Consider the following 15,829-nt stretch of genomic DNA (forward strand, 5'->3'; position numbering starts at 1 on the left):
TTGTTTTTTGGTGGGGGGTGGGAATGCATCATTCAGAGCTCGTATTAGAGAGAAGGGGATTTTTTATCAACAGAAAGCTGGCAGGCAGCGTGTCTTGTACCCAAGCCTTTTCCTGTGTCCACACAGTGACACACTTTGCGATTAACTCAGCTTTAACTATTGCAACAATGATGTCGATCGTTATTTCTGTATCACGTTGTTTATTGATGATATCAATCAGTTATTTTATCACATGACTGAGAGGACCATTTTTTTTTAAAAGTAATAAATAAACAAGTATTAAAAAAGTCCATTACTTGAGAGGATTTAGGTTGTATGACGCTTAATAATAAAAATTTTATCACATGACTGAGAGACCCAAGTTTTGAAAATTATTGAATAAATAACTATTTAAAAAAATCCATTAAGTGAGAGGATTTAGGTTGTGTGACGCTAAAAAAATAAAAATGTTATCACATGATAGAGGACCAATTTTTGAAAAGTAAGAAATAAACAAGTATTTAAAAATCCATTACGTGAGAGGATTTAGGTTGTATGACGCAAAAAAATAAAAATAAAAATGTTATTACATGACTGAGAGACCAAGTTTTGAAAAGTAAGAAATCCAACAAGTATTAAAAAAGATCAATTACATGAGAGGATTTGGGTTGTATGACACTAAAAAATTAAAAAAAAAAAGGTTTATCAGTTACTCAAGAAGTTGTCCACCTTCTCATGTTCTTAGCTATGATCAATTTAAGATTTAGAGAATTAATTACACATACTAGTTTTATTTTAAGATAGTATCATTTTAAGAATAGCAAATGTCATTTCTTCATAACTTTTGCAAATGGCTTGTTTAGCCATTTAACTATGCTTGGATCGTTTTATGTGAATATTTTTTTCCAGTGTCATAAATAATTGAGCATCAGATTGGCTTGTCTCTTGCTGATTTGTGACTTTTTTTTTTTTTTTTAACATAGTGATTATATTGTTGCGTTTTAGTCTGTTTAGTGAACAATAACTTTTGTTGGCCACATGAGCCTACAATATAACTAACTGTTCCCGCTCAATTCCAGGTAAAATACCCCCAAGCCACACCTATATCATTCCCAGTAACCCCCAAAAATCACACAGAAAACAAGCACCAACATAAACCCCACTGTCGCGCGTAATACCTCGACGTGCGTTATTCCTAAACGCGATACGAGTTTCTCAAACATATGTCGGGTGTTTTTAAAAGTGAGACGAGACAGTAGTGCGGCTCGCCTCACAAAAAAAATGACCCCGCTCAGCTTCTGATCCACCAGGGACTTGGAGTTTTTAACATTCCTGTCATTCCAGCCATGGCGCACAATTGGCGCTCTGCGTTCAGGAGGGCGTCCGCAGCCGCTGCGCCGCTCAGTCTCTCCTCTGACGGCGGAATCACAGCAGGACGATGGAAACCATCAGATGATCCCCAAGTCATCCGTTATTTGGTGTGTGATTTTTTTAAAAGGCTGGTGAGTTTTTTCCTTTTCTCTTCTTTAGCTGCAAGAACTGACTCTCTGCTTGGATCGCAAACATTCATGTACAGTATTTTTCAGCGACAATAACGCACGATGTTGACGGATTAATAAAGTGAGTTTCGAGTACAGTTGGTTTGTCTCTTCCATAACTAGGTTCCGAGGAGTGTAATTGATGGGATATATATATATATGTGTGTGTGTGTGTGTGTGTATATGTATCTATATTTATATATACTGTGTATGTATATATATATATATATATGTGTGTGTGTGTGTGTGTATATATATATACACATATATATGTGTGTATATATATATATCTTTTATAGATAGATAGATATATATGTGTGTGTATATATAGTTTCCGCACGTCTTTGTTCGGACACATTTAGTTTAAACATGGCCCTATGATTACTTAAGAGCGTTTACATAATATAAGTTCTATTTTCATGGTTTTTTTTACGCACTTGACGCTTTGGGTTAGAATGAGTCTGTCAGCCATGACATTTTCAACATGTTATCAGCAACAACGTAGTTGTCACATTACACTTTTTGTGCAATGTGATTTGTGTGCGTTCTGTCAACTTGCGCTACCAAAATTTTGCATGTGATTTAAGTAATCTAAAACAAAAGCATTGTAATGTATCTGTAATATATAAATCACAAATAGGCCCAAGGGAATTTCCACCAACTGCAGAAGCATTGAAGAGAATTTGAGTTGAACAATTCACAAATAAGCCTTTAAGATTCCTAATGTTGGCTTCTCAGGGAAAACATCTGATGAAACTAGAAGCTGAGACTTTTTCTAACAGAACATTTAAGTGATCAAAACTATTGTTCTTTCCTCAGAGTTTTGATCCCAAACTGCCATCTCCAGGCCTTTTTTATTTGTTTTGTTTTGTTTCTTTGTTTGTTTTTCATCTCAAACTCCTCTGACTGAGATGAGGGCCGCTGAAGGCTCAACTGGAACGCTCTTACGCTGTCTCATCCAAGAGCAACATCGCTACGGAAACCTTACGGACACGCGTGTGCTCCTTGCTGTCCAGCAGCAGGCTCTGCGTGGAAGCAGCAACAGTGGTGGGAGCTCCTCTCTGGAGAGTCTGACACAGGAGGAGAACGGGTCCATCCGGACGTCAACAAGGCAAGAACCTCAAGGTCAGGAGCACCAAGGGAATGGCGTGCACTCCGAGAGCACCTTGAGTTACCAAAATCTCCTCCATGGAGATGAATTACCCACCTATGAGGAGGCGAAAGCCAACTCCCAGTACTTGATCTCTCAGTGGAGACAGGCACTGCCTGGCGTGGACATAATGGGAGGCCATAGTGAAGGACAGTGGGATCTAAAGTGGGAGCACGCTCGGTCTCTCAGCGAGCGTCCCTGGAGGGCCGTGGAGACGAACGGGGCGAGAGACAATTTGCCAATGAGCTCCTCTCATAGCTTCCCACAACTGTATGCTAATGCTATAAATGCTGTGGCTCCAGACATACATCTAGTGTGTGCTAAGCAAAGCAAGCAACACCCAGACTATCATCCCCGTGCAAGACTTCCATGGTGTATGTTCAGCAAAGCACAGGAGCATGGACACAGCAACACCGACCCTCCAAACTCCATCTACTCCCAGCAGCACAGGTATTCCCAAGGGCATGGATGTTATTCAAGTGTCTTCTTTAACAAAATCACATTTTCTAACTTTATGTAGATTTGAGGATTGTTTAATCTCTCCTCTTTGCAGGTTTATGAAGGCTCACAGCGATATCACTGCGGCCTGTAGCAATAATTCAGCTCAGACTAATACACTGATGTCTGAAAATGAGAGGCTAAGGAAAGAGCTAGAATTATGTAAAGAGAAGGCTGCCAGCCTACAGAAGGTAAGCGCCGATATAATACACTGTGCCGTAGTCACATAAAGGATGATGGCAGTGATTACTCAACTATTGTAAATGATCACAGATACTAGCTAACAAGATATTTTTCCAATCAACAGCCTCTAGTTAACGCATTGTTTCTCAAAGCTGCAACCACAAATTGCCATGAATGACATGTTTGTGGAGGTTCTCCGTCATCCATGTCATGGTGAATCCTTGTCAAAATCTTGCTGTTGCAACTGGACTTGATTTTTCTCACTTGTCCAGAACTGAAGATGCCTCCCAGATGAGGGGCGAAAGAAATACAAGTCCAGTTGCAACAAGATTTTGAGGAGGATACAAATGACATCCTATATTGGCTCCCATTCTCTGATGTACCTGAAAAAAAAAAAGCTCAGTGAGAAACACACTGCATTAGTAATGATGATTAAAGGATATGAACAAAAATCAAGAATATTAATGGTTTTCGAATGCCCTGATCTCTCACTATTATACATTCCCAGTTGGAGTCGGACATTCAAATGGTATCTGAAGCTTATGACACCCTGATAAAAGGCTTGGCCAAGAGGGAGTCCCTTGAGAAAAAATTAAGGAATAAGTTAGAGTCAGAGATTAAGAAGTTGCTCAATGTAAACAGATCCCTGAGAGGTATGTGTCCAGTCGAGTCCAACCTGCACGATCTGCTTTTTAATACACACTTTTTGCCTGTAACTTTTTTTTTTTTCTTTGCTTTTTCTCTTGAAGAACAACTTGACACAGCAACCAAACACAGAGAAGCCAATGAAGCTGATTATCCAGAACAGAAAAATCATTTCTTCCTCAAGCCTTTGGAACAAAGTAAATTCACAGAAGTTTATTTCTAGGTTTCTACATATTACAGGTCATACTTACTTTAATATCAACAGGGATGGGGATAGTTTAGAGGGTATCAGTTCCCTCTTTCATTCACGTCACCAGATATGTCTCGGTGTCCAAGTTTGAGATACTGCTTCTTTCACTCAGGCAGAATATGACCTGGATTCATCGAATTTTTTTGTTATTTTGGATTGGCCTCGCCTCCCCCTCTTTTTTTCATTACTGCCTTCTTCCCTCCCAAATGCAAACCAACAAGTCTGGAACTCCAGGATGTTAAGGCGCAATTCAGCAAAATCCCAAACTACATCACTCACCTTGTTTGGACATTTCTGTACCACACAGTTTGATAACAATTGTCCCCCTGCAAGAGATTCCTCTACCCTTCTCTGTCCTTTTCACCTATTGGGTGTAGACTAATACCATCTTACCTCAGGTTTTCCTATCTTCCAGATTTTTTTCTTGTAACAGATTTCTTCCAAGTAATGAGTTACTGTTTCTAACATTTTGGAAATAGGTTAGAAAGGAATGATGACATAACGTACATTGAATAAAAGGAAATGCAAAATGCAAATTGGACTTCTTTGGGTCCTCAGTACAGCTGTGGAAATACCTCAAGGCACATGATCAGACACATTGTTCATTTGTGTTTTTTTTTTCTCCCAATTGGTTATTTTTGCTTGACAAGAACAATGCAAAATCCAATATACAATACAGGGATGTTTGGGATGTTTGCTGGATAAATTTATATTCATAGGTGGAGTGCTTGAATTATAATTTTTAGCCTCTGGTTCACTTCATCTCCATTGAGGCATTCTAGAGATGGAGTCGTGTCAGAGGCACTTGGATTATATCTTCAGTCTCCCTTTAAAGTGGCAGAATAATTTTCGGCAAAGCCAACCCTCTGACTGCTCTTGTAGCATTGCAACTGATACCTTTTAATGGCTATTTAGTTATTTCTGCTCCTTTTAACGGTCTCTCCAGGCTAATGCTTTCCTTGGATTTAATATGACAACCGTTAACCCCCATTCTAACTGCATATCCCGACTTTATTTCTTTTATTAGTTTTATTTACAATGACTTCAACATTTTCTCATCGCTGTGTCTTAGATGAAGAAAAAGAATGGGAGCGCATACTTTTTGAAAGGCAGATTCAGCATCTATGCATCTGCAGTGATGAGTGCCAGCAAAGACAGGAACAGCTGGAACAGGCGCTCATCATCGCACAGACACGAAACCAGCAGCTGAAAGAAGAGCTTCAGAGGAAGAGAGCCTACATGGAGAAAGTGGAGCGGCTCCAGAGTTCATTGGCTCAGCTGCAAGCTGCGTGCAAGAAGAGGGAAGCCTTGGAGTTCAGATTACGCACTCGATTAGAGCGGGATCTAAAGTGCCTCAGGGCAAAACAGGTGAGAAAGCAGTCTTTACAGGCTTGAGTAGCTTATCCTTATTTTCTGTTCTGCCAGAAGCAAAATGAGAGTTTTACTGATAAACGGTTTGTTACATGTAATTCCAAATGCAAGTTATCCGTGCTCATTTTTTTAAATGTGAAAACATTCAGAAGCCGCTTTAATTTTGTTGCAGATGACATCATATTGTGGTATGATACAACAGCCACTCTCTCTCCATGACATAGGATGTTGAGATCATACTTTTGATGTTGGAAGTGATACCAGAAAAATCAAATAATTAGCAATCAAGAAATTATTCATTGCTGGTTGTTAGTTTTATTATGATAGACTTCTATTACAATAGTGAATGTGGCTTGATTAACCTGCACACAAGCTTGGTTTAAAAAAAAATCATGTGCAAGACTTTTCTTTGGTTTGAATGATTACTTCCTGAAGTTTGAAATGGTTGTGTGACGCCATATAATGATGATGGCAAGACTCAGGAATGACTTTGGTTCACAAAAATATATATATATAGTGGCACTGATGGAAAGAATTGTTTTTGCAGCTTGTGTAGAATCATGCAGTGGCCTGTTTTTGTTGTTTTTAACCAGAAGTAATACCAGGCAACCAGGCTTTTAGGTTTAGCTGATCCTAACAGATCTAGTTAGACTTGAATTATATTTTCTAGTAAAGCTTACAATCATTTTCATTACTAACCTCTTGTTTCATTTGCCAAATCAGGTAGATGATCCTCTGGTCACAAAGCTTAGCTCATCCGCTCTTCAGCAGCAGCTAAAGGAACGAGAGGAGCGAATTCTGGCCCTGGAAGCTGATATCACCAAATGGGAGCAAAAGTATCTGGAGGAGAGCACCATGAAGCAGTTTGCCATGGATGCAGCTGCCACTGCTGCAGCCCAAAGGTAAGTTCAATTAGCGTTTAATGAGAAATACATTGCGTTTAAGGATAAAGTATTTCAAGTGCCACATTGTTCAACTCCAGGGATACAACAATCATCAACAGTTCACCTCAACCTTCCCCCAACAACAGTTTAAATGGAGACCAGCCTTTATCGAGTCACAGACATCAGGAGATGGAGAACAGGTACATAAATGTTTACATCAACACTTTTATGGATGCAATTTTATTCTTTGCATCTTATTTTCTATTTTAAATAAATAGGATCCAAGTGCTTCATGCGCAGCTCCTCGAGAAGGACGCTTTTGTCAGGGTCCTCGAGCAGCACTCCAGATTTGAGCAGGGCAAGCCGGAGAAACCGGGGCTTTGGCTTGCCAGGTCTGTGCCGTCCATCAACACCACGGTCAGCAGCATAGAGATTAAGGGTAGGTGATGCGCAGAAGACGTTCGACTCTTTAACGCTACCAAGTCAACTGGCTGGTGAGCATTGCTAGAATTAACATCTTGAAAAATGAGTAGGTGGATTTGCCTCTCAAGCAAACGCATACAAGTTCTTATGTAACTTGGTCATAAAAGAGGGTTTATATTTGCAGGAAGAAGCTTGTCAGACGACCAGACATGTACAACATCGACCCCCTCTAAACCCGTTGGGGGGCCTAAGAGCCTGAGAGGAGACTACAGTACACAAAGTGATGAGCTGCTGCAGGAGTGTCAACCTAACAAACTGAAGGTGCTAGAGAAAATCTCATATGCAACCCCTTGTAAGTTCATAAATGCCTTCATATTCATCATCATCCATTAAATTCAGACCAGCCTGTCAAGCTTTTTGTTGAAATCACTTTCAAGTGCAACTAGTCTATACCAAAATTGACTAGACTAGGTATACAAGTAAAACCAAAATGATTGCAAAGCTGAAATGTGTGTTGTAATCAAGTTTTTAAATTCTGCATACTTCTGCACTGCAAGAAGTAGATTTCAATGTACCAAGTCTAACTTTATGCTCAATTAAAAAAAAAAAAGGGGGGGGGGGGGGGGGGGCTTTTTAAATGGTTTTAGGAAGAATTGCAAGACAAATACGGATAGGATTGCTACGTCTTGTTCCCCTCAAAGAGGGGAAGCAACATAAAACCAGATGCAATTGGTATTAAACTACTATGGAAGTCTGGAAAGGTGTAGATATACAGTTAAGGAAAAGGGAGCAGTTTTGCTTCTCCTCAATAACAGAGTCCTCTTAAGAAGTACAATTCACTACATAGGAGTATTCTTCTTCTTCTTCTTCTTCTTTCGGCTTTTCCCGTTAGGGGTCGCCACAGCGAGTCAACTTTCTCCATCTAACCCTATTCTCTGTATCTTCCTCTCTCACACCAGCTACCTTCATATCCTCTCTCACTACGTCCATAAATCTTCTCTTTGGTCTTCCTCGAGACCTCTTGCCTGGCAGCTCCAATTCCAGCATCCGTCTACCAATATATTCACTATCTCTTCTCTGTACATGACCGAACCATCTCAGTCTGGCTTCTCTGACCTTCTCTCCAAAACATCGAACATGTGCCGTCCCTCTGATAGATTCATTCCTGATCCTATCCATCCTGGTCACTCCCAAAGAGAACCTCAACATCTTCATCTCTGCAACCTCTAGTTCTGCCTGCTGTCTTTTGGTCATTGTAACAGTTTCTAGTCCATACATCATCGCTGGTCTCACCACTGTCTTGTACACCTTTCCTTTTATTCTGGCCGATAGTCTTCTATCACATAGTACCCCTGACACTTTTCTCCACCCATTCCAACCTGCTTGGACCCGTCTCTTCACCTCTTTTCCGCACTCTCCGTTGCTCTGGACTGTTGACCCTAAGTACCTGAAATCCTCCAGCTTCTTGATCTCCATTCCCTGTAGCCTCACCGCTCCACCCGAGTTCCTCTCGTTGGAGTATGCAGGTAGAATAAAAGAGAAACAAAATCAGCAAGAAATCAGCAACATCACCCATAGAGAAGTTGGGCTCACAAACCACACCATATCAGCCTTAAACATTATTTGGCCTCAAACCACACACAGTTTCCCCACCTTGAATTGTCGGGTCCCCCTTAAAAGAAGTCAACACATGGTGATGGGCCGCAGGTGTTCTGATTGACGACACAAGGGGGAAAACACAAAAACACAAGGAGGAGTTGGCGCTGGCCGTAAGACCCTTCCCTTTAAGATATAAACCAATGCATTTATACTTAACAATCCATTAATACACTGACCGTCATCCTCGAAACAGGACTGCACCAGGCCCTTTTACAACCCAGTCTGGTCGCTGAAGTCTTTATGGCAACCTCCTGCCTCAGGTGCTGCAGCGCTGTCTCTAAATTAAATGTTCTGCATTTAATTTACTGTTTTATAACAAAACAATAGCAAGGCCAGTCCGTTTGTGTGTTTTGGAGAGAGCAGTTCTGACAAAAAGTCTGGTGATGGGAAAAAAAATTTGAGATTGAAGAGCTGAAGATATTGAGATTTTCTTCGGGGTTGATTAGGATAAACAAAATCACAGATGAGCTTCTCAGATGGACACTTCACTTTAGGCATCTTAGGAGAATTGTGGATGTTGTAAAGCTGGACATGCATTAGCGTATGTGACATAGGAAGATGCAGAGGACTGGTTCGGAACGGATTATCCTCTGTTGTGACCCCTAATCAGGGAAAAGCCAAAAGGAGAATGATTAGGTATATTGTGATCTAATAAAGTACAGAACTTGTATTCTCTATCAAAACTTCATCACTGCGTTGAAACATCGTTTTCGGCAACACTGTGCCATCCACAGAATTCTTTTTCTTTTTCATTCCCATCCTTTTAATAATACTTTTTCATCCTTTTCTTCAGGCACCTTGGACGAGCAGAAAGAGCGAGGACACAAGACATTTGAGATGATAAACAGCAAGGATGCAGAGGTGATTGAAATCCTCATTTGAGTGCTCCCTAAATGGTCATATGATGAAACGTCAACAGGCAACCATAAAAGAGACTGTTGCCAATATTTTTATAGACATTTCTGTGTGTCATCAGAGGAAAACCGTGTTCATTCTGGAATCTTGAATTTATCATGCTCCTCTGTATATTTACAGTCTTTCCTTTTTGTCACCCTCCTCCAGGAGCCAGAATGATTTAAAATAACTGGACCATAATCTGCAGTGTGCTTAAAGTGTGCTGTTGTATTTATTATTATAAATGTTGCTAATTGTTTTGTCCTGGCCCCTCAGACAAAAAAAAAAAAAGATTTCTGCTTCTACTTTTTATTGTTCTTTATCTGTTTGTCCAGCAATTTTAATTTTGAGTAATTAATGAGGATGTATTCAAATATCCAAGGGTCAGCATCTGCCAAATTTGAGGATTATTCTATATCACAATGCTGTTCCAAAATTGATTTAAGGATCATTCAGTGTTTCACAAGGCTCCAATGTTTACCAGGTTAATGTTTGGGGCTTCTGATATTTTGTTGCCCTCTGCTGACACTCTGTTGCTATCCTTCTCACATTCCTTGCTCAGGGAATGTGACCATTCAAGAAGGTTATCTTAAGTCTGACCCTTGTTGAAACAACACGTATTCTCTACAAAATTCCTTTTCTGAGGGCTGATCATTTTTTTCTGACCTGTGGTAGCTGGCTCTGCCATCAATGCAAAAAGAGTTAGTTGTAATTGGCCCGCATTTACAATTTTATTTTTCGGGTTCATCACTATTATATATAGCTCTTTAATGCTCGACTGTCTGTAGCATTAAACTATTTATTTGTGCCTGCACAGCATTGGTTTATTTAGCACAGCTGTCTGTTTTAAGGAATTGTTTCTGTATGTAACTTGAATGTGATTTCACAATTGCTCTTTTCTTAAAGGGGGAGCATCAGTCAAAATATATATGTAATTTCTTAAGAACCTCAGACTTGGAGACTTGCTGGCATGACCGGGTATTTGAAGTGAAGTGCATTTATATATATATTGATGGGTCTGTTTTTTCATTGAGAAATGAGTATTTGTGTTTTTTTTCTGGTGCCAAAGATATGTGTTTTTAAGTAAAAAAACGATAACAAATGCTTCAGGCTCTGTTGAGATTCCTTGCCTCAGCTGGTAGATATAGTTTGTTTTTGTGAATATTTGTAAAGGATCTACTGTGTGTTAATATTTCACACTAATTGATTACATTTTCTAATATATTTCTAATAAAAGGCTTTACCTTATCCATGTTTGAACCTGCTCATACTGATGTAATATTAGCGTGGTTTAATTGGTGAATAAGCATAAAAGCACATTGTTTTAGCCACAAGTAGAAAGGGTTAAAAGTTTTCCCTTTGTAGCACTGATAAGTGATATTTTACTTCCAAATTCATGGATAAGTGCTTCCTGATACTTCCCTGGAGTGATATACTGTACCATTAACTGGGGGCAAATATTGCTTATATAATAACATTACTCTTGTGTTTAAGCTACAAGTGTTATTAGAACAACTACACAAATCTATAACCTGTAGCTCTAGAGCCAGTGGTAAGTCGTAAATACAGCAAATCTTTTGGGATCCAGTAATCTGGTATGCATCTTAAATAGCCAAGCCAGGGTCGGAGGCATTGCCAACATGGGAGGTGTCCTTGCATCTTACAAAACAGCTATTGGGTACACAGTCCTGCCAGCTGCTGCCAAGGATGCTTCTGAGGTACCGGAGGTGAAATGAGTGGAGCTTCTTCTCTTCGCGGTTTGGGGGAGTATAAAATCTATGCTTTGCTACTTCAGAGTAGCATCCTGGTGACGCAGTCTTGGCATACCTGCATCGTGGTGTTGACTGTAGGCATTGTGTTGCCCAATACCCTCCTGGTTTGACAAGCCATGGCTGAGAATACCTTCTCTATTCAGGAATTTAGCTCAGTCGAGTCTAGCTTCATTCATCTGAAATAGAGCAGAGGTAGGTGAAGTAATTCATGACTTCTAAAGCGCCGCCCCTAAATTTCTCCCACTCTCCAAGTTTTTGCCTCAGGAACCACCAGAGTCGTATGCCACATGCCCTGCCAGTACCTGTCACCTGGCTCTGGAGTACCACAGGCCAGAAAGGCTCGATAGGACTCCTCCAGCTTGATAGCATCCCTAGGTAAGATAAGATAAGATAAGATAAGAACAACTTTATTAATCCCGAGGGAAATTGTTGTGCCAGAGTTACAGAAAATATAAAAGTAATAAAAAGAAAGGCAGAATTAGAAATAAAAATAAACTATAAAGTGTCTCAGTGAAACTTTAAAGTGTCTTAGTAAACAAGGGAAGGCAAGCACACAACTAGGTGGTGATCAGTCGAAAGCTGCGCCCCTCTCTTCCCCCAGGTCTCCAGGACATGCAGCCTCACGTCAGACAACGCAACCAAAGTCAATCATTGAACTGCGGCCTGAGATGTGTTGGTGCCATATACCCATATGCACACCCTAATGTCTGACCATGGTGTTTGTTATAGACAGTCCAGGACGAGCACAGAAGTCCAGCAACAAGTTCCTCCCAATCATGCTTTTCCAGGTCCTGTTACGTGAGCCAAGTAAGAGGAGGGAGTTGCCCGATTGGAGTGTTCTCTAGCAGCCCATCTAGGGACATAAAAAACGTAGGTCGTCTGAGCTGCGGTTGGATGTGCAGGCACAGACAACAGTCAGAACGTGTCCTTCAACCTGAAGGCAGAGGCTTCTACCCTCGTATCCACTAGATTTAAACCCAATGTACAAGCACAGAGTCCAGGTGAGAAACAGTGTGCCCAACATCTCCCTGGCGCCCCTCACTAGTAGCAACTCCAGATCAGAAAAGATACCAATGCTGCAGGAGTCAGCATTCCCAGTATAGATTTTCCACGAATCCTATTGTTGGAGGAATGTTGCATTTTACGTTACATTACATTGCATTTGGCAGACGCTTTTATCCAAAGCGACTTACAATAGAGGACATAGGGACTGCAAATACACTTGCAAATACACGATGCACAGGAAAATACACGATGCACAGGACGATGCACGATGCACATTTTACTTGCAGAGTCTGTAATAATTCTGATATATTTGTATTTTCATTATCTTCATTATCAGATCAATAAACAAGGTGAGTCAAAATTCAAAAAACACAATCCGAACTCCAAGGAAAACACTTGAGGGATCAAATACTGGAACACGGAACAAGTAACAAGATGAAGTCACAGGCTGGTGTCCTCATGCTGGCCCTGATAACTGGTGAGGAGCTTCAGGTGAGTGAAAGGATGTATGTGGAGTGAAGAAATGGAGGAATCGAGGGTCCAGGTGAGGGAATGTGCAAACTGCAACGGATGTTTTACCAAATCTTTTTGTTCAATATGGGGTTTTTGGAAATATTTATTTCACTGCAAATGGATATATTTGATGATCACTGTAAACTAAATAGGTTTTAGATCATTTAAATTAAATTGAAGTTAATATAAAAGCCAAGGGTGTAGGGAAACATGTTATATTGCAATATATGGCATTATGACATAACCTATTGGTCTTCAAAAATATTTAAACTTAAAAAACAAATTGGAGTATTGTTGTATCTAATCTGAATAGGGTGCATAAAGTGCAAAATAAACCCCCAAAAAATGCAGCTGCTTGTGCTAGATACAGACTTATCCCAGAACATTGAGGAATCACCAGAAGAACAGGATTACTTAAGCTTAACTGCAGAGGGAGATATAGGAACTATATGTCTAAAATTCCCTTGCCAGCAGAGATGTGTTAAAACTGGTTGTTACACTGGTTTATTTTTATCATCCCTCACCGAGAACATTTCACACTCACTTTTCCCTCTGAGAGAACTGTTACAATACACACTCCCCTGAAGCCACATGCTGCTCTGATAATTTTCTGCTGTAAACTATGATATTCAAAGAATGTTTGTCGTGAAGGTTTCAACAGTTCCCAGTTAAAAAAACACACCAGTAGTTATGTGTGAGGAAAGCTGGGGAATTAAGTTTTCATGTCTCAACTTGCATGGCTGTTGAAACCCTTTATGATCCAGATGTATGTAAACAACCATGAGTTCGATGTGACATCCCAGATGACTTGGTGTGTACTAAAAGGTTTTAATTACTGTTAATTTATAAACTGTTAATTTATCTTCATACGCCTAGCATGTTCCAATGACTTTCTCAATCTCTTTATAAAAATAGTGATGACTTAGGAGATCAACAATGAATTAAAAAATCCCTCAGTGGAAGGTGGACTGGGATTTTTTTTTTTTTCTTAAAAGCAATCCTTTCATCAGTTTTGGTTTGTTTTCATTTATGTAATTTGAAGTCTGAAAAACAAACAAAACTACCAACAGTTTTCTTATCACAAACTTTAGACCTTAACAGCCTAAGGGAATGTTTTGGTGGCATGGATGGATTTTCAAAACAGAAATGTTGTACAGAGAATGCCTTTGTATGGCATGTGTTTAAAATACTGATATAATGGAGAAAGTGGCAAACTAGCAAATAGTGATACATCTATTTCAAACTGTTTAACAAAATATCTGATGTGCAAATGTTTATACAAGTAATGGGTTAGAATTTTGAGGACCACCAATCAAACACATTTAGCAAGTATTCAACACATTTAAAGATCTTTGCAATGTGGATTTCATTAGATGCAACAACAACAATAATAAAAACAATGACAAAAACAATAATAACAATAATGATAATAATAATAATAATAAACAATAACAACAACAATAATAATACCAATAACGACAATAATAATAATGATAAAAATAATAATAATGATAACAGTAATAATGAAAACAACAACAATAATAATAAAAACAATAATAACAATAATAATAAAAAAATAATAATAATAATAATAATAATAAAACAACAACAACAATGATAATAATAATAATAATAATAATAAACAATAACAACAATAATAATAATACCAATAACGACAATAATAATAATGATAATAATAATAATAATAAAAGTAATAGTAAAACAACAACAACAACAATGATAATAATAATGACAATAACAATGGTAATAATAATAATAATAATAATAATAATAATAATAACGAAGTAGACTGAAATTTAACCGGCTGGCCACTGCTCTCTAGTGTCAAGTAACATGTATGGCGGTATGTTGTTGGAAGGGAGGACGGGCGAGCAGCAGCTCCAACCAGCTTGCGAAGCGGGAGAGTCTTTGGGGACCAGCACGACCAGCAATGCGAAAGTAATGTCGCTGGCTTGCAACAAACTATTAAATTCACCTTCGTTTCCATCCGATCGCCGTCTGTGTGATACTGCTTCCAATAGGCATTCATACATCAATGTAACACAGTTGAACCGCAGATTTATGCATAACATAATGTGGAAAAAGCAGTAATTTCGCAGCTATTAGACCAATTATAAATTATTTCATCTTTTCAAAAAGATTGCATAATACTCTCTGTGTAATAATCAATGCAAAGTGCATTAAACAAGCATTTTATTAATTTGGTATTGTCTTAACTGTGTGATTTTTTTTTTTTTTTTTTTGTAATTCCTTCATTAGCTTTTGTGGTAGCTCTCTAGATTTCTGTGTCCAACACATGTGCAAAGGTCAACTGACTACTTAAGCATACCTTGGAATGATGGAATGCATGTCCGTGTTCCATTGTGATTGAATAGTAACCCCAGCACCCCATAACCAAATGTCAACTGGGGATTGTCGCCAACCCTCCTACCCCCAAGCTTGTGTGCAAGATAAAGTATAAGACAAGCTAATGATTAAATATTATCGCCCTTTTAATCGACCCCAAGTACCTGAAATCCTCCAGCTTCCTGATCTCCTCTCCCTGTAGCCTCACCGTTCCACCCAAGTTCCTCTCATTCACATATATTCTGTCTTGCTGCGACTAACTTTCATTCCTCTAGTGATGCGCTACACAATATAATAAATAATGAGTGAGAGTAAATGAGACAATAAAGTGAAAATTTGTAGACAAAAAAATACTTTTATAGGCAAGCTGACGCTTGCTGATCCACCTGTTGATCTCCCGCTCTGTTCTTCCCTCATAATTAGGAACAGAAAAAAACGTAAGTCATCCCCGAGGGGCAAGACCTGGACAGGACCCTGAGATACTCTGGTTTGGGTGTGATTTCATCCCTGAACCAAGGGGGGCACTCCATCCATTTCCAGCTGAGAACCATGGTCTTGGAATTGAAGGTGCTGATTCTCATTTCAGCCACTTTGCAGTTGGCTGCAAACCTCTCCATCAAAGCTGGACGGATGAAGCCAACAGAACCTTATAACCACAAAATAATGAGATCTAATCCTGAGGCAACAAAACCAGATCC

General features: G+C 39.3%; 1 protein-coding gene across 2 annotated transcripts; it reads left to right on the top strand.

The window, feature by feature from the left end:
- The first annotated feature begins 1,398 nt into the window (after positions 1–1,398).
- On the top strand, positions 1,399–10,638 carry amotl2a (angiomotin like 2a). 2 transcript variants are annotated; one of them, XM_086161912.1, is made up of 12 exons: positions 1,399–1,481; positions 2,337–3,117; positions 3,221–3,356; positions 3,857–4,001; positions 4,098–4,190; positions 5,316–5,611; positions 6,338–6,516; positions 6,597–6,698; positions 6,777–6,937; positions 7,106–7,273; positions 9,374–9,441; positions 9,643–10,638. In XM_086161912.1, the coding sequence occupies exons 2-12, from the start codon at positions 2,429–2,431 to the stop codon at positions 9,652–9,654; spliced, it is 2,049 nt and encodes a 682-aa protein (XP_086018038.1). In that variant the 5' UTR covers positions 1,399–1,481; positions 2,337–2,428; the 3' UTR covers positions 9,655–10,638. The 2 variants fall into 2 exon arrangements, with proteins under 2 accessions (XP_086018038.1, XP_086018037.1); XM_086161911.1 differs by having other exon boundaries at positions 9,374–10,638.
- Positions 10,639–15,829: the final 5,191 nt, after the last annotated feature.

This window comes from Fistularia commersonii, chromosome 16 (genome assembly GCF_037954325.1).
Source record: "Fistularia commersonii isolate RoL2024-O1a breed Wild chromosome 16, RoL_Fcom_v1.0, whole genome shotgun sequence".
NCBI lineage: Eukaryota > Metazoa > Chordata > Actinopteri > Syngnathiformes > Fistulariidae > Fistularia > Fistularia commersonii.

Excerpts from the sequence above, each read along its gene's own strand:
- amotl2a (XM_086161911.1), top strand. The coding sequence starts at position 2,429 with ATGAGGGCCGCTGAAGGCTCAACTGGAACGCTCTTACGCTGTCTCATC. Across the intron at positions 3,118-3,220 it reads ATCTACTCCCAGCAGCACAG|GTTTATGAAGGCTCACAGCG; the intron begins GTATTCCCAAGG and ends TCCTCTTTGCAG. Across the intron at positions 3,357-3,856 it reads AGGCTGCCAGCCTACAGAAG|TTGGAGTCGGACATTCAAAT; the intron begins GTAAGCGCCGAT and ends ATACATTCCCAG.